This window comes from Saccopteryx bilineata, chromosome 3, assembly GCF_036850765.1.
Source record: "Saccopteryx bilineata isolate mSacBil1 chromosome 3, mSacBil1_pri_phased_curated, whole genome shotgun sequence".
NCBI classification, from domain to species: domain Eukaryota; kingdom Metazoa; phylum Chordata; class Mammalia; order Chiroptera; family Emballonuridae; genus Saccopteryx; species Saccopteryx bilineata.
In genome coordinates, this window is record NC_089492.1 from 301,504,545 (window position 1) to 301,530,188 (window position 25,644).

General features: G+C 52.9%; 1 protein-coding gene across 3 annotated transcripts; it reads right to left on the reverse strand.

The window, feature by feature from the left end:
* LOC136331956 (leukocyte immunoglobulin-like receptor subfamily A member 6) lies at positions 1-24,967 on the reverse strand. Of its 3 annotated transcripts, XM_066271135.1 has the most exons (15): positions 24,799-24,967; positions 15,339-15,422; positions 15,152-15,187; positions 14,661-14,945; positions 14,210-14,515; positions 13,702-13,998; positions 13,149-13,451; positions 4,570-4,866; positions 4,016-4,318; positions 3,680-3,727; positions 3,286-3,336; positions 2,143-2,262; positions 1,403-1,458; positions 438-602; positions 1-329 (listed from the first exon to the last, which is right to left on the reverse strand). In XM_066271135.1, exons 2-15 carry the CDS (start codon positions 15,370-15,372, stop codon positions 207-209), a joined length of 2,424 nt encoding a protein of 807 aa, XP_066127232.1. In that variant the 5' UTR covers positions 15,373-15,422; positions 24,799-24,967; the 3' UTR covers positions 1-206. The 3 variants fall into 3 exon arrangements, with proteins under 3 accessions (XP_066127232.1, XP_066127233.1, XP_066127234.1); XM_066271136.1 differs by lacking the exons at positions 13,149-13,451; positions 13,702-13,998; positions 14,210-14,515; ... (2 more) ...; positions 15,339-15,422; positions 24,799-24,967 and adding exons at positions 5,080-5,385; positions 5,529-5,813; positions 6,027-6,062; positions 6,207-6,340; XM_066271137.1 differs by lacking the exons at positions 3,286-3,336; positions 13,149-13,451; positions 13,702-13,998; ... (3 more) ...; positions 15,339-15,422; positions 24,799-24,967 and adding exons at positions 5,080-5,385; positions 5,529-5,813; positions 6,027-6,062; positions 6,207-6,340.
* Between the last annotated feature and the right edge of the window lie 677 nt (positions 24,968-25,644).

The window sequence follows — 25,644 nt, forward strand, 5'->3', positions numbered from 1 at the left end:
TGCATTGTTTTCAAAATGTAGAGATATTAGTTATTGTTTGTTGCAGAATCAATGGACTCCCAGAGGGTTCCGGGGGCTGCTGGGCGTCCATGTCAGGTCTCAAGGCTGCTGGGGTCACTAGCTCAGTGTCCAGGGGGGTGGTTCTCATGACTTCTGAAGTCCCTGCAGGCCCCTTCCTGGAGTGTGGGGTCTGGGTCTTCCCTGGGCTAGTTAATGGTCAGAGCAGCATGCACGCTGGACTCGTCTGGGGGCTCCTTCAACGGAGAGGAAGGGGGTGCAGTTGTCTTCTGTCTGAGGTGCGTGTGGTCCAGCTGGGCGTAGGTCACATCCTGCAGGGGGTCAGAGGCAGCAGCTGGACCCGGCGTCGGGGGACAGTGAGGAGATGGAATGTGGTTGGGGTTGGAGGAGTCTGGGAACTTGGGAAGCATAAGACCCACCTGACTGTCCATTTGTCTGTCGCTGTCTGTTTGTCTGCCCTTTGTGTTCAGCAATCTGCTTGAGAGGGAGGAATGAGAGGTGGCCATTCCCTGCCCGAGTCTGGATCCTGAGTGGTTCACCTGGGCGTACGTCACTCCCTGGGGGTCTTCATCGTGCCTGTTCTGCTGCAGAGACAGTGAGACAGAGACAGTGTCTCCTGGTTCCACGGGCAAAACCCTCCAGTCAATCATCCACCTGTTGTCAGAGTGATGATGTTAAACTTTAAATCAGATTAGGTCACTCTCCTGATGGAACCTGCAGGGACTTCTTAAGCCTTGGGGCATCTGGATGCTTCTACGGTTCTGACTCTTATCCTAACACGCTATCTCGTGCTCATTTGGCTCCTGCCTCAAGGCCCATCTTAGTGAAGAAGTGTGTCCTGCCTCAGTACCTTTGCCCCTGCTATTTTCTCTGTTCTCACCCACACCAATGTGCCCTATCCCCTGCTCTTGCTTTATTTTTGTCACAGCACCTTGCTCTCTAGGACACTGTCTGCTTGTTTGCTCAGTGTCTCCCTTCCCCGCAGGTGAGCTGGAGGAGTGTGGAGACCATGTTGCTCAGGGCTGCACTGTGGCCCCTAAATGGAGATAATAATAAACAGTGAGCTCCCCTCACATCTGCTGGGGAATGAATGAAGGGGACTCTGGGAACCTGTGGGTGATTCACACAACCGCCTGAGACCTGGGGCTGCACCAGGTTAGACAGAGGACCAGGAGCCAGCAAAGGTGACCACGTAGGAGGGGCTATGATGTCACAAGGAAACCAGGAGGAGTGAGTCACAGCAGGGTGACCTGGGTACCCAGAAGGAGAGGTCAGTGTGGGCCACTCCTGTGAACCAGGTGAGGTGAGGACAGGGAAGTGTTCTTTGAATTAAACTGGACAACAGGAAGGTCCTTGGTGGCCTGGACAGAAGCAGGGGTCTCACCCAAGGGTCCAGCTTCGCACCCTCCTCCTCAGGCTGTGGGTCCTTCACGGCAACATCTGCTGGGGCAGAATGGGGGGGTGTCTCCTGGCAGGACCCCAGAGATCTCAGGGCTGCAGACCCCGACTGCTCCCAGATGGGCCACTAACCCAGGGGTGAGGGGGAGTGCCAGGTCACGCAGTAAGGATGTCAGTCTTTTCCTCCCCTGACACCCACAGCCTCCCAGCGTATCCTGTGTCCCTCCCTCCAGCAAAGTTCTCTTTGCTCTCTCAGAGGGGTTCTTCCTGGGTGTCTGTTGCTGGTCTGCATTTGGGGAGACAGACAGGCATGTTAGGGGCAGAGAGGGGCCCTGGGAAGTCTGAGGGTCTTCAGGGCAGGTATTTCCCGACCTGCCAGCCTCTGTCTTTGGGCTCTAGGCTCTAGGTCCATGGCCCCTCAGGAGATTGGGCATGACCCTCACTTTGGCCTGGTCAACCCCCCTTCCCGTGAGATTCCAGAGGAAAGAAGGAAACCTTAATACACACATGTGTATATGTTTAAGTATTTCATGAGATTGACAATGATACAAGTTTATCTTATATTTGTATATCTATGCTAACATTTAGTGTTTTCTTCCTAGATTTTCTGATTGAAGATTCTGGAGAAATATTTTTCTCAGCTGATATTCTCCATCTATTTGGTTTCCTGTGGCTGCTGCCCTGAATGACTCTTTCGTTGACCAAATTCACCTTGTCCTTACTTACCCAACGTTCTGCCTTTGCTCTGACGCTGGTGTCGGAGGAGGAGGAGGAAGAGGACGAGGGAGAGCAGCAGGACCAGGACCAACAAGACCGCAATCAGGACGATCTGGTACCATTTGAGACCTTGGACATGAGTGACATTATGAATGAGCCAATGATAGATGCCATTTAATGAGCACCTACTGTGTGTCTGTGTGTGAGGCACGTGCTGTGGGCTGTCATTCATCTCCTCTCCCTGTCCCCACAGTTATACACAGAAATTGCTGACCCCACCCCCATTGTAGTGAGGCTCAGAGAGGTTCACCACCTGCCCCAGGTCACTCAGCCTGGATGGGGCAGGGCTGGGCCTGGAACCAAGGAATGTGGGATCCCTGTGCTGTCCTCATGCTGCCCCCCAGGTGGACACCAGCTTCGTGCTTTGGGCTTGTCATATGCAGGGGCCTGTCCATGTCCCATCTGGAGCTGAGGGTCCATCCTTGTTACCTGCCCCCCCATACAACAGAGACACTTGAGGGGCACGGGTGTGGGGAAGCCTCTGGGTCTACTCTGGGACTCCTCTCCACCTTGCAGGGCCTTGATGTCCCTTTGAGAAGGCCTGACTGGACTAGGAACCCTGCCCTCCTGAGCTCTGTGAGGCCCCCTGTGTCTCCTGACCTCACAGCAGCCTGTGAGCAGGATGGGACCAGGGATGAACAGACAGGAACCTGACACTCAGAGGAGAGAAGGGACAGCCTGGCCCCACAGCAGGAGCAGCAGAGCCGGGAGCTGACCCAGGTCTGACTCCTGCCCCCTCTCTCCTCTGAGCTGAGTCTGAGCTGAGGGACAGGACCTGGATGGCTCAGAACCTTGGCCAGTCTGTCCCTCCCTGTACAGTGTCACCGTTACTGCTACAGAAGGGACACTCTCCATAACATCACACCCTGGGGGCTTACCTGTGAGACCCCCTCTCCCAGGAGCTCAGAGCCTGAACTGAAAGGAAATCTGACCTTTGGGCCACGATTCTCTCCTTTTACACTTGGGGACACTGAGGCCACACAGGGGAAGGTGAGTCCATGTCAGCGTCTCCACAGGTGCCTGAACCCCAATGACTCAGCCCCTGTCCCCTGTGAACCCAGATACCACCTCCACAAGCAGATTCTGACTTACCCCTCTGCGCACATGACTCTGTGGGGGACAAGAGCTGCTCATCGGGGCCTCCTGGGGATCAGGATGGGGTGAGGGTGGGGGCTGCCTTCTCCCCACCGGAGCCCAGGAGCTCCTCCCCCAGCCTGGGCTTTAACATCTCCCTCTGTCATAGCCATATAATATCATCTGTCAACTACTTCACCCACCCTCCTGCAGGCCTGACTTCTCAGGGGATACAGATGCATCCTCAGAGCCCCGAGAGCACCGTTTCTTCCCTAAAACATTTCCCCACTTCCAAACCCCCTGGAACACAAGCCTGTCATTAAGTGTCTGGGGGGCATCAGATCCTCTGAGAGACTCAGAACCACCCTGAGGTGGGCTGTGCTCCCTCTGAGCAGAGTTCTTAGGGACTCACCGACTGTGGAGATGGGCCCTGTGGGGCGGGCTGGGGTCTCAGAGGGTCCTGGAAGGAAGTGAGAGAGGACTGGAGTCTGCGGCTGACCCTGGAGTCTCCACCTCACTCAGACTCATCCTGCTTCTGCGCTGAGATCCCACCAAGACCCTCCAGCGGCCCACCTGGCACCTTTCGGACCCAGGTAAGGGGGGGTATAAGACGGAGAAGAGTTTCTAAGGGGCAGATATATAGGAGACCATCCTTACAGCCCCTTCATTCCCCTTTCAGCACATAATTCTTCTGAAGACAGAACCCTGAGCTGACAGCTCAGAAAGGGCAATATCACTGTCCCCTCACCTGAGACCAGGAGCTCCAGGGGCTCACTGGGCTGTGACAGCAGATAGGGATTGGTGTTCTGTGACCTGTAGCACCTGTAGGTCCCCCCGTGGGCTGAGGTCACAGGACTCATGGAGAACTCTGCCTGGTACTGCTGAGCTCGGAGCTCCGATCTAAGACGCAGTGGGGGATCGGCTGTCCCCTCCTTGGACAGAAGGAAAGTGTCCGTCAGGCTCTGTGACTGACACAGCAGGGTCACGTTCTCTTCTGAGGCCATCGTGGGGCCTGGCTGCACCAAGAGGGAGGGCCTGTCAGGGAACCATCCTAGAGAGAGGGAGGGTGGGTGAGGGCTGCCCGCCACTTTGTTCTGACCTGAGAGTCAGCAGGCCTCTCTCTGAGGACCCTCCTCTCTGTCTGTCTCTGTTTCTCTGAGTCTCCCCTCCCCTCCCATCCCCTGTCTCTCTCTGTCTCCCTCCCTGGGACCCTGCACGTTCACTCTGCCCATCACCACTTGAGACCCCCCAGCAGGGCCTGTGCAGAGTCTGGGTCCCTGACTGAACCCACGGGTCCCTCACCTGCCACCAGGATGTCCATGGGGTCACTGGGGGCTGACCACTCAGAGGAGAGGTTGTGTCCACCGTAGCATCTGTACCGGCCCCCGTGGGAGCTGCTCACAGTGTCCAGGGAGAAGTTGGCCTGAAAGAGCCCAGCCTGGGACCTAAAGACAATCTTCTGGGAGAGGGGATGTCCTTGCTCCTTGATGAGAGCAAATCTGTCATAGCTGACATCAGAGTGACACTGGAGGGTCAGGCTCTGTCCAGAGACCACGATGGGGCCCTGCTGGGTCAGGAGGGAGGGCTTCTGAGACACACCTGGGGAGACCAGACATGAGTTACAGGGGCTGCTCCTCCCATACACTGTCTTCTCCTGTCCTGTCCCAGGTCTCACTCTCTCTCTCTGTGTCTCTTACCCAGGATCCCCTGTTCTCCCCTTCCCCACCCTCTCACATGGGGCTCCCCTCCCACAAAGACCCCAATAATCTGTCTGATGTCTCAATCTATGAATGAGTCCTGGATGAGACTCACCTGAGACCAGGAGCTCCAGGGCATCACTGGGCTGTGAGCACACCTGGGGTCTGTCCCTGTGACAGCCATAGCATCTGAATGTCCACCTGTGACTAAGGGTCATGGGGCCCACAGGGAACTGGGCCCGGTATCTTCCACTGAAGAAGTGTGACTGTGAGTCCAGGGTCCAGGAGAACCTGTGTTCTCCTGCCTTAGTCAGAATGAACCTGTCAAATCCCTGCCCTGAGCCACACTGGAGGGTCACGTTCCCTCCTGAGGTCACGACAGGGCTGGGCAGGGCTGAGAGGCTGGGTTTGCTGTAGAATCCTAGGAGAGAAGGAGGCAGCGTGTCAGATGGGCTCACTCCTCCCTCCTGTCCCCCAGGGTGGGCTGTGAGAGGGGAGACCCCCTGAGAGCAGACCCCATTCCTGAGGGCAGAGCCTGAGGCTGGGACCCGAGTGTCCTCTCACCTGTCACCACCAGCTCCAGGGGGTCACTGCGCTCTGACCAGCCAGTGGAGCTGATGTAATAACAGTAATATCTCCCTGCGTGATTCTCTGTCATCAGTGTGATGGAGAACTTGGCCTTGTCCCTGAAATCCAGTGGGTTCTGTGTGTCCCAGGCCAGTGGGATTCCCTCTTTATGCAGCTGGAACTTCTGAGCTGGCAGTGTCCCCTGACACCAAATGGTCACAGGGCTTCTCCAGAGGATGACGGAGCCTGGCTCAGCCCAGAGGGTTGGTCTGGGACGGGTCCCTGGAAGAAAATCAGGGACTGGGTCACAAGACATTCTCCACCCCCAGTTCCCAGCTCTCAGCCCAAACAGCTCAGATGTCCCCCTTCTGTCAGCCCCATCTGCTGTGCTCCCCAGCTGCCTGTGTGTGTGTGTGTGTGTGTGTGTGTGTGTGTGTGTGAATCGCTTATTCTTGATGAGAAATAGGACCTGGGACACTTGGGGGACAGACTCACCTGCTTGTGCTTGGGTCCTCGGAGCCACAGTCAGCCCTGAAAGAAAGTTTCTATGAGAGATCTGTTCCTGAGTCCCCCACCCCAAGAGCCTCCTGAGTCCTGGGGCCCTGACACAGCAGGTCTGGCCCCGGGGCCGGGTCCCTCCCATACCAGGGCTTCCCCTGCCCCCCTATTTCTCACCCAGGCAGAGCAGGGCTGTGAGAACTGGAGTCATGGCATCTCCTGTCTCTGGTCCTGGTGGTGCCAATGGAGGGGTCACAGGGCCTCAGAACAGACAGACACAGAAGATGTGGTCCCTCAGAGACTAGTCCTTCCCATCACGGGGTTGTCACATCAGCAGCCCCACCGGAAGGGCATGGCCCCGCCCTGAAAGCCAGTCTCTCAGTTCCTCATGGCTGAGGCTGGTGTGGGCAGCCGGTGTCTGCCCTCACTTCTGAGTACATCGGAGACCCCATTCTCCCCACAGGCCGCTGCCTCACTGACCTGAACTCCTTTGCAGCCCGGAGCCTCAGCACCTACAGAGTATTCGCCATGTAGCCTGGCCCAGGAACATGTCACCAAATAACAAAGGCTCAAAGTCCTAGCTCCCAATTCTCAGTTTAGCAAACACAATTCCAAACTGCATCACCTCCTCCAAAAAAAAAAAAAAAAAAAAGCAAACAAGATAACAATCGCAACAAGAAAAAGAGATGTCCAGTGTAGTAGCTTCTGGTTGCTTCCTTCTGGAATTGTCACAAATTAATGCATCAAAGCAACGTAGCTTTATTATTCCGTCTGTCCATCCATCTGGCGTCAGCATGCATTTAATGTCGCTGGCACGTTCCAAGCCTCCCTGTCCCAGGTCTCCTTACGCTCTCTCATCTTTAAAGCCAACGGCCCCATCACTTTATCTGAGGCTTTCCTTGTCTCATCTTTCTTTTTTTTCAACTTTTGTAATGGTTTTAAAGACTTTACTTATTCATTTTTGAGAAGAGAGAGAGAGAGAGAGAGAGAGAGAGAGAGAGAGAGAGAGAGGAGCAAGAAGCATCAACTTCCATATGTGCCTTGACCAGGCAAGCCCAGGGCTTTGAACCGGCGACCTCAGGATTCCGGGTTGATGCTCTATCCACTGCGCAGCACACGCCAGGCCTCTTGTCCTGGCTCTTTGGCGCTGTCAACCCTGCCTCCCTCTTTCCCTGCTAGGAGCTTTGTGATGCCATTGGGTTCCCCTGGATCCTCCACGCTAGGCTGTCATCTCAACCCCCTTCGTGGTGTCACAGCTGCAGAGTCCCTGTGGCCAAGGAAGGTGACAAGGTCACAGAGGTGGAGGACTAGGAGGTGCCCATCAGTAGAGGCGTATTATTCCTCCTGCCTGATGTCTTCAGGGACCTCTTCGGCCACACTGCACACACACCACTCCTGGGCGCACCCTGTTGGAGCCGAGGTCAGCAATCAGCTCCCGTTGCGTAATAAACTTCTCATGTCTCATGCTGACTTGGCCAAGACAGCCTCAGCAACAGCCCAGTGACCACCCAGATGCTGTTGTGTGAAGAAGCAATTTTCTGCGGAAACGCAGAGCGGTAGCTCCAAGATGATAAGATGTCCGTGTGGCGGTTCAGCGGTAGCTCTCCCCTGAGACCCTGTGTAACAACCTCATCTGCTGCAGGTGCTCCGGGCACTCTGGGATCTCCTGGGGCCCACAGCCTGGGCACTGGGAAGCTTGGACCCGTAGCCGAGACATCTCTCATTCTGGACCCCACCCAAAGCCAGCAGTCGTGCAAGACAGGCGTAAGTGGGTGGAGGAGGCTGCCCAAGAAAGATATGTGGTCTCCACAAGTCAGTGATTGAGGTGTTTGTACCAGTTGAGATTTTTTTTCCCATTTATTTATTTATTCATTTATTATAAAGTGAGAGGCAGGGAGGCAGAGATGGACAGCCACATGCGCCCCATCTGGGTAACACCCTGCAAATTTCCATGGGGCTAATGCTGTGCCCATTTGGGGCTACGGTTTCATTATTGAGCCACCAAGCCATCATAGAGCCTGAGCGGAGGTCATAGAGCCATCCTCAGCTCTGTGGGCCAACTTGCTCAAATGCTTGAGCCATAGCTTTGGGAAAGGAAGAGCGAGAGAGAGAGAGAGGAGAGAGAGAAGAAGTAGGGGTGGAGAAGCGAATGATCACTTCTCCTGTGTGCCCTGACAGGGAATCAAACCCCAGACATCCACACACCAGGCTCAAGCTCTACCACTGAGACAACTGGCCACAGCCCTGAGGTTTTTACATAATGGATACGAGTGCAACATAAGTGAATCCTGTAATGTTACACCAGGTGGGGATACGTGTGTGGATTTACACTGTGCACCCTTCCTGATATTAAGCGGTCCATACAAGACAAAACCCCAGTAGTCCTGAGTTCACATAAACCGAGGTCGTGTTTTCTAAGTACGTATTGTTCCCAAAGAAGAAACTCAATAACTTGGAGATAGGGTGAACTCCTGGTCCAGGTCAGGTGGTGCACACATAAGTCTGGAGTCCGTTTTAATCTAGAAAGCACGCTGGGGCACAGGTGACGATGGGGCAGAGGTGATGATTGCGAAGTCTCAGAAAGCACCGCAGGAAGCTACCAGGACCTTCAGTGGCCTCATTTGGGAAGCTGAGCCGAACTGTTAGAGGGGCGGTCCCTGCTCTGAGTGGAATGCGGGGACGGAGCAGACAACCCCGTGCTGGAAGAGCCCCTCCCCCTCTGACAGGGACACAGAATCCAGAGCACAGAGGGGCTGAGGGTTCCGCACTGTTTCTGGAGAGGAGACACCTCAGTCACAGCAGAGTGAGCCTCCCCCTCACAGTCTCCTGCCTGTGCTAGGGACAGGGGAGGGCCTGGGGTCAAGCTGCCCAGCCTTGCTCTGCAGGAGAGAGGTGAGTGAGGACTGCGTCCCGGACACACAGGGACCCGGCACAGAACAGCCCAGCCACAGGGCAGCCAGGGTCCCAGAGTCATGGGCATCCTCCAAACCCTGACGCCCACGGTGTGCCGGCCGGACTTCTGGCCCTGGAGGGGTGGAGACTTGGATGGAAGGTCGCAGGTGAGGCTGGAGGCTTCTGCTTCAGTTTTGAGAAGCCTGAGGGTGTCCTGAGACCACAGGGTGTGGAACATCAGGTGCGTGAGATTCCTGCTTTCTGCTGTGACCGGTCAGCACCCGGTGGTGGCTCACAGCAACACGGTTTGAGATCTTCCGCCTCTGGAGGTCGCAGGTCGAAAGGGGCCTCACGGGCTGAAATCAAGGTGTCAGCAGGGCTGGGTTCCCTCAGGAGGATCCGGGGACAATTCGTTTCTTGTCTTCACAGTGTTCCGTGGTCCCCGTACTATGACACGGGGGTGTGGTCCCTTCTCCACTCTGCAAAAGCCCTGTGTCCACGTGGGCTGCTGTGAGTCAGGCTGGTGTGCACATGGGTGTGCAAGCACTGAAGCCGTGCTGTCACTTTTCTGCGCGCGTGTCCCCGCGGAGCTGCGGGCCGCAAGGCAATTCCCGGGTTACGTTTGAGGGAGGAGCACAGGGCGCGTGCACGCGTTCCACCCGCAGCAGCGGTGCACACTGCCCCCTCTGCCCCACATCCTGTGACAGGTCTCACTTTTCCTTCATCCGCTGTTCTTTTCAGTCATAGTCGTCCTGATGGGTGTGCAGTGACATCTCACTGGTTTTGGTTTGTGTCTCTTTCCCTGACTTTTGATCCAAGCCGGTGGAGACCCGAGAGGACAGAGAAGGAGACAGAGACCTTTCCAGGCACAGGAGAAGCGGCTGCCTGGGGGCCGGAGCCGGCGCAGCTCAGGGGTGACAGGGGTGGGTGACACCAAGGCTTCTGAACAGCAGGGTTCCCGGAAAGCTGCTGGATGGTGGGGACCCAGGAAGAGAAAGCGGGAGGGAGGAAATCCAAGCGCCAGTGTCGGGTGGTCAGCCTGGAAGGGCAGCCCAGACGCTGAGACCTTGGGGGAGAGGCATGAGAACGGAGAAAATGGCCGGAGCTGAGCCCCTGTAGCCTCAGAAATGGGCAGAGGCGGAGGAGGGAGTGGGGACAGAGGGGGGGGGGCTGCAGAACAAGCGTCTGTTCTAGACCCTGAGAGAAGGAAGACCCAGGGTAGAGTCCTGAGGGGTCATGATCTTCGTGAGGGTCAGATCTGGAGCCAAACCCTGGCGACCTGAGACGGACCACTCAGGAGTGGCCAGGGCGTCACCGCTTCCAAGGACAGAGTGCAGTCCCGAAACCAGCCTCCAGGTGGCGCACAGTGTGGGTTGGGCTCAGTCACCAGGGGCTCCAGCGTGAGCCTTAAGCCCTAGGGCAGGGGTCCCCAAACTTTTTACACAGGGGGCCAGTTCACTGTCCCTCAGGCCGTTGGAGGGCCAGACTATAAAAAAAAACTATGAACAAATGCCTATGCATACTGCACATATCTTATTTTAAAGTAATAAAACAAAACGGGAACAAATACAATATTTAAAATAAAGAACAAGTAAATTTAAATCAACAAACTGACCAGTATATCAATGGGAACTATGCTTCTCTCACTGACCACCAATGAAAGAGGTGCCCCTTCCAGAAGTGCGGTGGGGGCCGGATAAATGGCCTCAGGGGGCCTCATGCGGCCCGCGGGCCGTACTTTGGGGACCCCTGCCCTGGGGTCTAATCTCTCTAATGGGTGTCGTCTTGTCTCCATCCATGTGGTCTGTGCGGGGACCTGCGCTGGCTGTGCCCAGCTTCCGCCAGAATCGCCACCAGGATCAGTAAGACCGCAGCAGCCAGGCCAATGCGGACACAGTTCCCCACCGTGTAATTCCAGGAGGCGGGGGCTGGAAGCAGAGGACAGGGGGTCAGGGACAGGGGGACAAGACCCCGCCCAGACAGGACCTGTGAGGCAGGAGCTCCTTCTCCACTGGGCAGGACCTGTCTCTCCCAGCATTCCCCCTGGGCACACGCCCAGATGACTCACCTGTCTGGGAATCTGCTTCCGTGGGTGGGGCTGTGACTTCATAGGGTGGTCCTAGAAGTTAGAAAGGGTCAGTCAATGACTTCTGCAGCCTCTGTCCCCTTCTCATGGTGACCTGCCTCCGGAGCCAGCAGAGGCCCTCCCTCCACTGGGAGCACTCAGACACCTGTCCCTCGGAAACTCCGTCTCCCCCACCTCAGGACCCTTGCTTCCACACCCTCAGGACCCACATCTGCTCAACTAGAGGGCCCCAGGGCCCTGCACAGTTGCAAAATTCAGAATTGCTTAATTAACCTCACTCAGGGGTCTAGGGTGACTCTCCCCTCCTCGCTCTCAGAAATCTCAGGGATTAACAGGATTCTTGCTGGCGAGGACGCAAGATTTCACAGCCCACTGAGTGTCCACTCCATGAGAGAAGCAGGACCCCACCCCACTGCCCACTCCCCAGCAGAGACCCGAAGAATGGGCACCCCAGGCTGAGATCTCCACTCCCCAGCCCAGAGGGGTCTCTGGAGGGGACAGTTGGGGACTCCAGGGCTCCTGTGAGGGGCAGGAGGGGCACTGAGCCCAAGTTCTCCCCCTCCCCACCCTGTCTGTCCCACTCAGCCTGGTCTTCACTCCCACAGCATCTCCCCCACCCTGACCTCTTTCTCTCCATCCTGCAGTATAGCTGTCACCTCTGGGCACCCTGCAAAAGGCATGGGGAGACGTGAGGACAGGGGGATGGAACTCTCTCTGCTTCTACTTATCTGAGGGTCTAGACACAACTTGGAATGTCCCACCACCCTCATGAAATTAGCATAAAGCTGCGCGACCCCAGAAACAAACAGGGTCTGTGTCTCCCCTGGGACTCATCTTCACCCTGCAGCGCCCAGATACCCCCTTTGAGAAGGCCTGTCTGGACTAGGAACCCTGCCTTCCTGAGCTCTGAGACCCTCATGTCACCTGACCTCAGAGCACCTGTGAGCAGGACGGGACCAGGGATGAACAGACAAGAACCTGACACTTAGAGGAGAGAAGGGACAGCCTGGCCCCACAGCGGGAGCAGCAGAGCTGGGAGCTGACCCAGGTCTGACTATTGTCCCCTCTCTCCTCTGAGCTAAGTCTGAGCTGAGGGACAGGACCTAGATGCTCTGGACCCGTCTTGTCTCTCGCTCCCTGTACACTGTCACCGTCACTGCTACAGAGGGGACATTCTCCATAACATCACACCTGGAGGCCACCCTGTGAAACCCCCTCCACCAGAAGCTCACTGACAGAACTGAAAGGAAATCTGAGCTCTGGGCCACGATTCTCTCCTCTTACACTTGGGGACACTGAGGCCACACAGGGGAAGGTGTGTCCATGTCAGCGTCTCCACAGGTCCCTGAACCCCAATGACTCAGCCCCTGTCCCCTGTGAACCCAGATACCACCTCCCCAAGGAGATTCTGACTTACCCCTCTGTGTGCCTGACTCTGTGGGGGACAGGAGCTGGTCATCAGGGCCTCCTGGGACTCAGGTTGGGGGTGGCAGGGGGCTGCATTCTCCCCATCTGAGCCCGGGAGGTCTTCCGCCATCTTGGGCCTTAACATCATCCTCTGCCATGGCCCTGTCATCTGTCAGCTGCCTTACTCACCCTCCTGCAGGCCTGACTTCTCAGGGGATACAGATGCATCCTCAGAGCCCCGAGAGCACCGTTTCTTCCCTAAAACATTTCCCCACTTCCAAACCCCCTGGAACACAAGCCTGTCCTTAAGTGTCTGGGGGGCATCAGATCCTCTGAGAGACTCAGAACCGCCCTGAGGTGGCTGTGCTCCCTCTGCGCAGAGGTCTCAGGGACTCACTGGCTGTGGAGATGGGCTCTGTGGGGCGGGCTGGGGTCTCAGAGGGTCCTGGAAGGAAGACAGAAGGGGCGGGAGTCTGGGGCTGACCCTGGAGTCTCCACCTCACTCAGACTCATCCTGCTTCTTTGCTGAGATCCCACCAAGACCTCCAGGGGCCCACCTGGCACCTTTCAAACCCGAGTGAGGGGGCGGCTATAAGACGGAGAAGAGTTTCTAAGGGGCAGATATATAGGTGACCATCCCCACTGCCCCTTCATTCCCCTTTCAGCACATAATTCTTCTGAAGACAGAACCCTGAGCTGACAGCTCAGAAAGGGCAATATCACTGTCCCCTCACCTGAGACCAGGAGCTCCAGGGGCTCACTGGGCTGTGACAGCAGATAGGGATTGGTGTTCTGTGAGCTGTAGCACCTGTAGGTCCCCCCATGGGCTGAGGTCACAGGACTCATGGAGAACTCTGCCTGGTACTGCTGAGCTCGGAGCTCTGATCTAAGACACAGCAGGGGATCGGCTGTCCCCTCCTTGGACAGAAGGAAAGTGTCTGTCGGGCTCTGTGACTGACACAGCAGGGTCACGTTCTCTCCTGAGGTCACCGTGGGGCCCGGCTGCACTGAGAGGGAGGGTCTGTCAGGGAGCCGTCCTAGAGAGAGGGAAGGTGGGTGAGGGGTTGCTCACGACCTTGTCCTGACCTGAGAGTCAGCAGCCCTCTCTCTGAGGACCCTCCTCTCTGTCTGTCTCTGTTTCTCTGAGTCTCCCCTCCCCTCCCATCCCGCCTCTCTCTGTCTCCTTCCCTGGGACCCTGCACGTTCACTCTGCCCATCACCACCTGAGTCCCCCCAGCAGGGCCTGTGCAGAGTCTGGGTCCCTGACTGAACCCACTGGCCCCTCACCTGCCACCAGGATGTCCACGGGGTCACTGGGGGCTGACCACTCGAAGGAGAGGTTGTGTCCACCGTAGCATCTGTACCAGCCCCCAGGGAAGCTTCTCACAGTGTCCAGGGAGAAGTTGGCCTGAGAGAGCCCAGCTTGGGACCCAAAGACAATCTTTTGGGAGAGGGGATGTCCTTGCTCCTTGATAAGAGCAAATCTGTCATAGCCGACATCAGAGTGACACTGGAGGGTCAGGCTCTGTCCAGAGACCACGATGGGGCCCTGCTGGGTCAGGAGGGAGGGCTTCTGAGACACACCTGGGGAGACCAGACATGAGTTACAGGGGCTGCTCCTCCCATACACTGTCTTCTCCTGTCCTGTCCCAGGTCTCACTCTCTCTCTGTGTCTCTTACCCAGGATCCTCTGTGCTCCCCTCCCCCACTCTCCCACATGGGGCTCCCCTCCCACAAAGACCCCAATAATCTGTCTGATGTCTCAATCTATGAATGAGTCCTGGATGAGACTCACCTGAGACCAGGAGCTCCAGGGCATCACTGGGCTGTGAGCACACCTGGGGTCTGTCCCTGTAACAGCCATAGCATCTGAATGTCCACCTGTGACTGGGGGCCACGGAGCCCACAGGGAACTGGGCCCGGTATCTTCCACTGAAGAAGTGTGACTGTGAGTCCAGGGTCCAGGAGAGCCTGTGATCTCCTTCCTTAGTCAGAATGAACCTGTCAAATCCCTGCCCTGAGCCACACTGGAGGGTCACGTTCCCTCCTGAGGTCACGACAGGGCTGGGCAGGGCTGAGAGGCTGGGTTTGCTGTAGGATTCTAGGAGAGAAGGAGGCAGCGTGTCAGATGGGCTCACACCTCTCTCCCGTCCCCCAGGGCGGGCTGTGAGAGGGGAGACCCCCTGAAAGCAGACCCCATTCCTGAGGGCAGAGCCTGAGGCTGGGACCCCTGAGTGTCCTCTCACCTGTCACCACCAGCTCCAGGGGGTCACTGTGCTCTGACCAGCCAGTGGAGCTGATGTAGTAACAGTAATATCTCCCTACGTGATGATCTGTCATCTGTGTGATGGAGAACTTGATCTTGTTCCCGGAATCCAGTTGGTTCTGTGTGCCCCAGGCCTGTGAGATTCCCTCTTTATGCAGCTGGAACTTCTGAGCTGGCAGGGTCCCCTGACACCAGATGGTCACAGGTCTCCCCAGGGGGATGACAGAGCCTGGCTCAGCCCAGAGGGTGGGTCTGGGAAGGGTCCCTGGAAGGAAATCAGGGACTGGGTCACAAGACATTCTCCACCCTCAGTTCCCAGCTCTCAGCCCAAACAACCTAGATGTCACCCATCTGTCAACCCCATCTGCTGTGCTCCCCAGCTGCCTGTGTGTGTGTGTGCGTGGGTGGGTGGGTGGGGATCGCTGGTCCCTGATGAAAAATGGGCCCTGGATCACTTGGGGATAGCCTCACCTGCTTGTGCTTGGGTCCTCAGAGCCACAGTCAGCCCTGAAAGAGAGTTCCTGTGAGAGATCTGTTTCTGAGTCCCCCACCCCGAGAGCCTCCTGAGTCCTGGGGCCCTGACACAGCAGGTCTAGCCCTGGGGCCTTGTCCCTCCCAGGCAGGGCTTCCCCTCCCCCCACCCCTGCCCAATTCTCACCCAGGCAGAACAGGGCTGTGAGAACTGGAGTCATGGCATCTCCTGTCTCTGTTCCTGGTGGTGCCAATGGCGGGGTCACAGGGCCTCAGAACAGACAGACACAGAAGACGTGGTCCCTCAGAGGCTAGTCCTTCCCTTCATGGGGTTGTCACATCAGCAGCCCCACCACAAGGGCACGGCCCCGCCCAGGCAGCTAGTCTCTCGGTTCCTCATGGCTGAGGGTGGCATGGACAACAGGCTTTGCCCACAGTTCTGAGCACATCAGAGGTCCCATTCTACCCACAGGCTGCTGCCTCACCGGCCTGAACTCCTTTTCGTCCCGGAGCCTCAGTACATACAGAGTATTCCCATGTAGCCCGTCCCTGAAACACGTCACCAAATAACAAAGGCTCAAAGTCCCAGTTCCCAAATATCAGGCAAAACACAATGCCAAACTGCATCGCCTCCTCCAAAAAAAAGAGCAAACACGATAACAATAGCAGCAACAAACACAAAGAACCAGTGTAGTAGCTTCTGGTGGCTTCCTTCACGAATCCCCATGAGTTAATGCATCAAAGCAACGCAGCTTAATTATTTTGTCTGTCTGTCAGTCCATCGGAAGTCAGCATGCATTTCCTGTTGCTCACACGTTCCAAGCTGCCCTGTACCAGATCTCCTCACGCTTTCCATCTTCAAACCCATTGCCCCCATCACTTTATCTGAGGCTTTTCTTGTCCAGTCTCTTATTTTTTCTTCAACTTTTTAAATTGTTTTAAAGACTTTACTGATAGAATCAATCGGAGTCCGAAAGACCAGTGTAACAGGCTTTAATGAAAGGAAACCTGCCGGGCTGTCTTGTAAGGGAGAGCAGCAGTGGCTACAGTCTTCAGGCCACCTTTTAAGGGTAAGGATAGGGAAGTAGGAAGGGTAGTGGGCACTTGCTGATTGGCTGTCACTATCGCTGGGCGCAGGGGTGCTTTTCACCAATTATGGATGTTGGTGCATTTTCAATCTTCAGCAGTTTCAACCGTCCATGACTTCATCGGACATTCCTTTGTGGTTGGTCACCTGCCATAAGCCCTGAAACAAAACTCATGCTGGCAGGGTTACAGAAATGAAACCTAAGATTCCCTACTATTTGATATATTTTTATAAAAAGGAAAGAGAATGATTCCTAAAGAGGCTTCAAGGGAAAGGGGACGGAGGTCATTATCTTCTGTAACTTATTCCTGCTGAGTAGGGGCGGTGAGGGCTTACGGCCTCTCTAAGGGTTACTCTCAGTGAGGGGTAGAGAAGTGCAGTGATGGCTTCCTGATGGGTAGGGGTGTATTTACAGGGGTCCAGATTTTTCTGTTTTGCGACGGCAGGTTTCGGGGTTGGTGTGTAGGGCTAGGTAGATCTCTCCAGTTTTCTGATTGGTGAAGGTCTGCATGCGGTTCTATAAGAAACTGAACAAATGGAAGAGGCAGGGTCCAAAAGTTACAAAAATAAATAGGAGAGTGACTGGACCAATGAAAGGCAATAGTCAAGACACCCAGTTTGTGCGAAACCACTGGTTCCATGACTCGGTTTGTTTTTCACAAATTCACTGGGCTTGTTCCTTTAATTTGATTGCTGCGTCTCTAACTAGTCCTGACTGATTAAGGTAAAAGCAACACTCTTCTCCTGAAGGACACAAATACCTCTTTTTTCTTCAGTTAAGAAATCAAGTCCTTGGCGGTTTTGTAGCATGACGGTGGCTAGGGAATCAGTTTAATCCTGGAGTTTTACTTGGGTGGAGGCAATTTCTTCCAGGGAGCTTTGGAGGTCTTCAGAGAGAGAGAGAGAGGGAATAAGACAGGGCAGTGGCCAGTCCCCCTGCCCCTAGGCCTACTCCTGTAGAGATTCCTAAAGCAACAAGAAGAGGGGTTACTTGTACAGCTCGTTTGGTCCTTAGATTGATGGGTAGTGTACTAGGAACTGGAAGAGGCTCATGGGGTGGGATTAGGTTAATATTTGGGGTGAGATAGACTAGGGTGCAGATTCCTGTCTAATTAGTAAGGAGACTCATATAGGTGTTGGTCCCACACAAGTAGAAAGCCCCTGATTGGGTGAGGCAGGCTGAGAGGTGAATAGAGAATAGATGGACAAGGGGTTGGTTACGCCTGTCCAGCTCTGAACTCCAGACGGTCAAGGTGGAGGAAAGTGCAGCCCTAACTAGGGGTGAGACATGGTCAGAGGCCTGCTTTGAGCATTGCAACCGTGTGGTAGGGGTAGTGAGCCAGGGACATAGCTGTGCGGTGGGATAGGAGCATTTATGTTGTGAAGCTGTAAGAGTAGGGCGTCCTGTGAATTGAACAGGATTAGAAAATAATCCGTTAGCTTCTGGAGAGACTTGATAGTTAATTCGTTGATTCTGATGGTCTTTGGGAAATTGGATAGTTATTGTGGTGTTGCAGAGGTTAGAAGGGAGTTGACCCACTGGGACAGTACCTTGAGCAGTAAAGCATAAAGGGGAGTGTTCAGGGTGACTGGTCCCCAAGCAGTGGAATTTGGGGTTTTAACTTTTCGAGCTGGGAATAATGGGTTTGATATAGCTTATTTGCTCGGTTGGTGGCTGAAGTGGGATAATTCCCTATAAGAGTGTCGGCTGTCTCAAAGAAGGAAGCTCTTTTTTGGGTCTGGTATATAAGAACTGTCCATAGAAGATGGATGTTGTTGTTTGGGATAGGGAGGGCAGAGTAGGCTGAGGAGGACATAGACATACACATCCGGCAATTAACTGCATAGGAAGATTTAGATTTAATAAAAAGTCTTTGAGTTAGGTTTGAGAGAGCGTTCTATATATGTGGCCTCTAGGAGAGAGGAGATGGGGGCGGCATATGTGGCGCCCAGTAAGAGAGATAGTGAACTGCTGTTAGGAGATCAAGAACTGGGGGCATGGTGGTTGGGTTTAGAGGTGATTAAGAGGAAGAGAAGAAGAAATGGAAAACCCACTGGGGTTTTTTTTTGGAGAAAATTCAAGTAGAGAATCTTGCCAGGCAAGTCCCGCATCTAATTGAGCAGTCCGTCAATTTCACTGGAGCGAGGCCTAAACCAGGAGAGGTCTTCGGAGGCCTGAAGGAGGAAGTAGAAGAATCTGGCAAGGTGGTCATTGGCAGTTGCCTGTTGTGAGTGCCTGCTGGACTGGATGGTATGGCAGGATATGGCCTCTTGGAGGAGCATTATGAGATGGACTGGTCTGGTTCTTTTTGGAAAGGGGAACATGTGGAGATTTTGAGACACAGAGGACCTGTGGGGGTGGAGATGTAGGTTGTAGGGGTATTGGTGGGATAAGGCTTAATGTGGGAGAGGTGAGTCCAGTGTGAGTCTCCTTCCACTTTGATGGCGGTAGGGGTGAACAGGATAACAGTATGGGGCCCTGTCCAGGTAGGCTGGAGAGGGGTTTTTCCCCATGTCCTCTTGTAGACCTGGCCCCCATGGAGGATTGATAGGTGTGAGTCCTTGGTTGGAAAGGGCTATGGAAGGAGCTTGTCAAGCTGGGAATAGTAGGTTTAGCGTAGCTTGTTTGCTCAAAGAAGTTGGCCCCTTTCTGAATCTTGTATATAAGAGTGGTGTGAAGGAGATCAGTATTATTAAGAGGAATAGGGAGAGCTGAGTAAGCTGAAGATGACATGGACAGATATATTCAGCAGTCGGCTGCATAGGAGGAGTTAGTCTTGATTAAGAGATTTTAAATAAGATTAAGAGAGCTTTCTAGATGAGAAGATTCCAAGAGGGAGGGTATGGGGGCAGAGTATGCCTTTAAGGGTAAGGAGATAAGAAAGAATAGAGCAAGCTGGAATCTCCATCCTGGCTGTTATCAGGGGGTAATCATAGTTACTCAAGGCTCAGGCTGTTTTTCTTCTTCTGGTATTTTAATTAGTCTGACCTTGGTGGGCCCTAAGGGGGAGCAGGTGTATCTAGGTGATGATTCAGGTTGACTGGAAGGGTCATTCGCAGGCATGTGCAGAAATGGAGCTTCCATTTTCTTTAACCTGGAGACATGAAACTAAGGGGCCTTTCCCTGGAGTTTTGCCGCTGGGGGTGGTGGTGAGGAGAACCTTGGGATTCACTATGCTGGGTGGTAAAGGTAAATTTATAACAGAATTGGCCAAATCTGGCTGGCCAAGGAGCAGTAACAGAGCTGACTCTTAGGACGGGAAGTGAAAAGAGAGAGAGGCTCTGAATTTGGAGAGTAGATTCCAGCTAAAACAGGTATAGGGCATTGAGGCAGGAGGAGAAAAGAGTGTGCAAAGGAGACACCATGTATTAGACAAGGCAGTGGATCTGTGGCCAATAGGGAGGAAATAAGACCATCAACACCCACAACAGAGATCTTTTTTTTTTTAATTTTTTATTTATTCATTTTAGAGAGGAGAGGAAGAGATAGAGAGAGAGAGGAGAGACAGAGAGAGAGAAGAGGGGAGGAGCTGGAAGCATCAACTCCCATATGTGCCTTGACCAGGCAAACCCAGGGTTTTGAACCGGCGACCTCAGCATTTCCAGGTCGATGCTTTATCCACTGCGCCACCACAGGTCAGGCACAACAGAGATCTTTAAGGGATGAGCAGGACCTGAATATTTGGGCAAGGCAGAGTAAGTGGTCCCTGTGTCTATAAGAAATGAGATTGGCTTACCTGCTACTTGGATGGCTACCCTAGGCTCTTTGATGGTGATGTGAGATGGGGCCAACAGCGCTGGGCACTTTCAGTTATCACAGGTGGCTGGGGTAGTGTAAAGCCAGGAGCCGCCATCATGGCCATTCACATGCAGGTTTGTATCCTGCCGACTACGCCAAATGTAAAACCAGTGGCCGCAGCCACCATCACAGCAGCCTGGCCCATGCAGGTTTGCATTGGATTTGGACAGTTGGTAAAGAAACAACGGAGCCAAAAACTGGTGGGCCATAGTCTTTAATTCTAGCTTGCACCCGGCGGGCAAGTAAAAACACACACTGGGCTCCAAAACCCACTCACATTCAGTGCTCACAAAGCTACTGACTTATCCGAGTTTCCTAGAATCAAAGGTTTCTAGCTCACCAGACTTTATTCACCTCTGTTCCCCATCTCCTTCCTCCTCCCTGCACAAACTCTACACAAACCGGCTTCTCACTCAACACTCCGCCATCTTGGCTGCTTCTCCTGGCCTACTCTACGTGGCCTCCTTCTGCTCTCTGCTCTGCTCTCTCCTCTAATGATAATCTCAGGAACCAAGAGAGCAAACTCCCATTCTGTCCCCATTTTATAGTGTAGAAATCCAAACCTTTAATCCAATATACAAAATAGGGAAGTCTCTAATACAAAGTCACTTCTCTGAGGCATGATTGGATTGTACCACCCCACATCAAAAAGGGTGGGAAAGGCTTAATCCCAAAACCAAGCCCCAGGCTACAATGATTCTGCCTGCCCACAGCCCGCCCCCAACACACATTAATATCACCTGGGTGATGGCTTCCACGTGGGCAGCGCTATCTTTAACAAAGTGAGCATAATACAATTTATCTGCCCAACAGGTAGGGCTAGAAGAGTCTGAACCCTCTCTTAGAGGAGCGAGGGGGCAGTCTACCTTCCAGTGTACCCTTTTTCCCACAGTGAGGACAAGACCTTGGCGAGGGCTGAGGAGCCAGACAGGCTTTTTCCCAATGACTTTTATTTCCACACTTGAAGCAGGACTCTGGTGGAGTTTTACAAGGCCCCTTGGGGGAATTGGAGACTTTGAGGGCAGCTGCCAAGAGCTGGTATTTTGCCTGATCTCTTTTGGGCTGTGTGCCTTTTCCTGTTCCTCTTGGTTATTATAGACTTTAAAAGTCATGCTTAGGAGATCTCGTTGAGGGGTTTGACTAAGAGAGCAAAATTGGGAATCCAGTGTCTAAAGAAGCCTATTAGACTGAAGAAAGAAAGGATTTGATCTACGGTGGTAGGTGGTTGGAGACTGCTGAGGGTCTGAGTTCGATCTAGGGTGAGACCTCGGGTGGTGGGCGTTGAGGTGATGCCCAGATAGACTACGGACTAAGTGTGAAGTTGAACCTTAGCAGAGAAGACACGATATTCCTTCAAGGCGAGGAAGTTAAGAAGGGTGGCAGTGTGTTTCCCTGAGGCAGGCAGGGAGGGGCTGAGAGGAGTAGATTATCTACATATTGTAAGAGAGTACTAGTTTTTTTTTTTATTCATTTTAGAGAGGAAAGGGAGAGACAGAGGAGAGACAGAAGGGGGGAGGAGCTGGAAGCATCAACTCCCATATGTGCCTTGACCAGGCAAGCCCAGGGTTTTGAACCGGCGATCTCAGCATTTCCAGGTCAATGCTTTATCCACTGCGCCACCACAGGTCAGGTGAGAGTACTAGTTTTGAGATTGCATGCTGCTAAATCCTGAGCTAGTGCCTACCCAAACAGGTGTGGGCTGTCTCTGAATACCTGTGGTAAGACAATCCCCATAAGTTGCTGGGCTGCATTAGTGTCCAGGTCAGTCCAAGTAAAAGCAAACAGAAAGTAAGAGTCAGGGTATAGAGGAATAGTAAAGAAGGCATTCTTGAGGTCTAGGACCATGAAGTGGGTGGTGTTTGAGGGAATGTGTGACAGTAACCTGTAGAGATTAGGGACTACTGGATTGTAAAGCCAGTAGCCATGTCCACCATCACAGCTGCCTGGCTGGCATTAGATTCGGACAGTCGGTAAAGAAACAATGGAGCCAAAAACTGATGGGCCATTGTAAAGCCAGTAGCCAGGGCCACCATCACAGCCACCTGGTCCATGCAGGTTTGCATTAGATTCGGACAGTCGGCAAAGAAACAGCAGAGCCAAAAGCTGGGCCATTATCTTTAATCCTAGCTTGCACCCGGCGGGCAAGTAAAAACACACACTGGGCTCCAAAACCCACTCACATTCAGTGCTCACAAAGCTACTGACTTATTCGAGTTTTCTAGAATCAAAGGTTTCTTGCTCACCAGACTTATTCACCTCTGTTCCCCATCTCCTTCCTTCTCCCTGCACAAACTCTAGACTAACTGGCTTCTCACTCAACACTCTGCCATCTTGGCTGCCTCTCCTGGCCTCCTCCACGTGGCCTTTCTCTGCTCTCTGCTGTGCTCTCTCCTCTAATGTTAATCTCAGGAACCAAGAGCGAGCTTTCATTCTGCCTCCATTTTATAGTGTAGAAATCAAAACCTTTAATCCAATATACAAAATAGGGAAGTCTCTAATACAAAGTCACTTTCTGAGGCATGATAGGATTGTACCATCCCACATCAAAAAGGGTGGGAAAGGCTTAGTCCCAAAACCAAGCTCCAGGCTACAAGAATTCTGCCTGCCCACAGCCTGCCCCCAGCACACATTAATATCACCTGGGTGATGGCCTTCACGTGGGCAGCACCATCTTTAACAAAGTGAGCATAATATATTTTATTTGCCCAACAGCCATCATCTTTAATCCTAGCTTGCACCTGGCGGGCAAGTAAAAATGCACACTGGGCTCCAAAACCCACTCATTCAGTGCTCACAAAGCTACTGACTTATCTGAGTTTCCTAGAATCAAAGGTTTCTAGCTTACCAAACTTATTCACCTCTGTTCTCCATCTCCTTCCTTCTCTCTGCACAAACTCTGCACAAACTGGCTTCTCACTCAGCACTCCACCATCTTGGCTACTTCTCCTGGCCTCCTCCACATGGCCTTTCTCTGCTCTCTGCTCTCTAATGCTAATCTCAGGAACTAAGAGAGCACAAACTCTGGGTCTGTCCCACTTTATAGTGTAGAAATCCAGACCTTTAATCCAATATACAAAATAGGGAAGTCTCTAATACAAAGTTACTTCTCTGAGGCATGATTGGATTGTACCACCCCACATCAAAAAGAGTGGGAAAGGCTTAGTCTTAGCTAAACCCAAGCCCCAGGCTACAAGGATCCTGCCTGCCCAAAGCCCACCCCCAACACACATTAATATCACCTGGGCGATGGCTTCCACGTGGGCAGTGCCATCTTTAACAAGGTGAGCATAATATATTTTATTTGCCCAACATGGATGGAGGGGAATTATCACCACATTGATTAGGTGTAAATCTTGTATGAGGTGATAAGCCCCTGAAGGTTTTCAAACAGGAAGGATGGGGGTATTGCAGGGAGAGTCTGTGGAGATGAATAAGCCTTGATTTCATAGGTGGGTAATTATTGGTTTAAGGCAGGGGTAGTCAAACTTTTTATACCTACTGCCCACTTTTGTATCTCTGTTAGTAGTAAAACTTTCTAACCGCCCCCCAGTTCCACAGTAATGGTTATTTATAAAGTAGGAGAATAACTTTACTTTATAAAATTTATAAAGAAAAGTTACAGCAAGTTGAAGCACATAATAATAATTACCAAGTACTTTATATCGGATTTTCACTAAGTTTGGCAGAATAAATCTTTATAAAGCAACTTACTATAGTTAAATCTATCTTTTTATTTATACTTTGGTTGCTCTGCTACCGCCCACCATGAAAGCTGGAACACCCTCTAGTGGGCAGTAAGGATCAGGTTGACTACCACTGTTTTAAGGCCTTAGAAGCAGACACAGTTACACATTAAACAAAAACTTTACATACAAATTATAAATTAAGAAATTTGAATGAACACGCTTTACTTTTTTCAATTAAAATTATACTAGAGATATTTTCTGACAAAGAGACAAAGCAGATTATTCACTCACACAACTCAATAGACAACTCTGCCTTTTTAAGCTTCCCAAGATGGCAGGGAGTTGTCAGCATAGAGAGGAGGAAGAGAGGAAGCAGACAGACGGACAGCGTGAACAGCTGGACGGAAAGAAGGAGGGTCAGAATCTGTAGGAGGAGGAGGTTGAGGTGCTGGTGGTGGCGCCACTTGGTCAGAGGAGTTGAAAAGATCAGAGCTTAGAGGAGAGTCGGAGGAGGACGGGGGAGAAGGGTTTTTTGCTAAAAGTATTTGGTAGGTCAAGCAAGAGGAACAGAGGTAGTGTAGAGATTGGAGAAAGAGGAAGGCCTGTACATAGGGAATTTCTGAGGCTTTCCCTGTCCGGTGGCAAAAATTATTGAGATCTTTGAGTGTACTGTAATCGAAAGTGGGGCCACGCGGTAGGTCCCCATGATAGGTAAAGGAAGTAGAAGGGAGTTAGGGAGGAAGCAGTAGCGTCCCAAAGGAGTAGTCTCTGAGGCCTGAGTTTGGGAGGAGCCCATGTTAGGCTGAGAATAAAGAGAGAGAGTCCTTAAACACTTTTGATTATTCTGAGTACAGTAGAGTGTGTAGGATGTGAAGAAACCGATCATCACCGGAGACCTCAGTTCCAGAGAAAGAAGAAAGCAACCTGGCTAGGCGCCTAGACTTTCGAGGAAGTCCATAGAAGCAGGCTGCTCGGAGTAGAAGCCTCCCAAACTGTGAACCTCAGAGAGTAGAGTGAGGGTGAGGGAAGCAGAGGAGCCTACCGGAGATTGAGAAAGCTTCAAAAAATCTCCTACCTCTGGTCCGGAGGGTTCAGGACAGGGTCAAATCGCTGGCCAATCAACCTACAATTACACATCCAAACAGAATCAGGGAGTAAGCCCAGGATGAGCTGCCGCTGCCCATTTCTTCCCTGGTTGTAAGTTTGGATGGCAAAGAGGAATCGTCCACTCAGTTAGTACCCTGTCCCGGGTGTCTAACTGAGTGGCACCAAACGATAGAATCAATTGGAGCACAAAAGACCCGTGTAACAGGCTTTAATGAAAGGAAACCTGCCGGGCTGTCTCGTAAGGGAGAGCAACAGTGGCTACAGTCTTTAGGCCACATTTTAAGGGCTAGGTTTAGGGAAGTAGGAAGGGTAGCGGGGAATTTGCTGATTGGCTGTCGCTATTGCTGGGCGAAGGGGTGCTTTTCACCAATTATGAATGTTGGTGCATTTTTAATCGTTAGCAGTTTCAACCGTCTATGACTTCATCGGACATTTCTTTGTGGTTGGTCATCTGCCACAAGCCCTGAAACAAAACTCATGCTGGCAGAGTTAAAGAAATGAAACCTAAGATTTACTTATTCATTTTTGAGAAGAGAGAGAGAGCGAGAGAGAGAGAGAGAGAGAGAGAGAGAAAGAGAGAGAGAGAGAGAAAGAGAGATAGGGGGAGGAGCAAGAAGCATCAACTCCCATATGTGCCTTGACCAGGCAAGCCCAGGGTTTTGAACCGGCGACCTCAGGGTTCCAGGTTGATGCTGTATCCATTGCACAGCACAGGCCGGGCCTCTTGTCCCAGCTCTTTGGCGCTGCATCCCCTGCCTCCCTCTTTCCCTGCTAGGGGCTTTGTGATGCCATCGGGCTCCCCTGGATCCTCCAC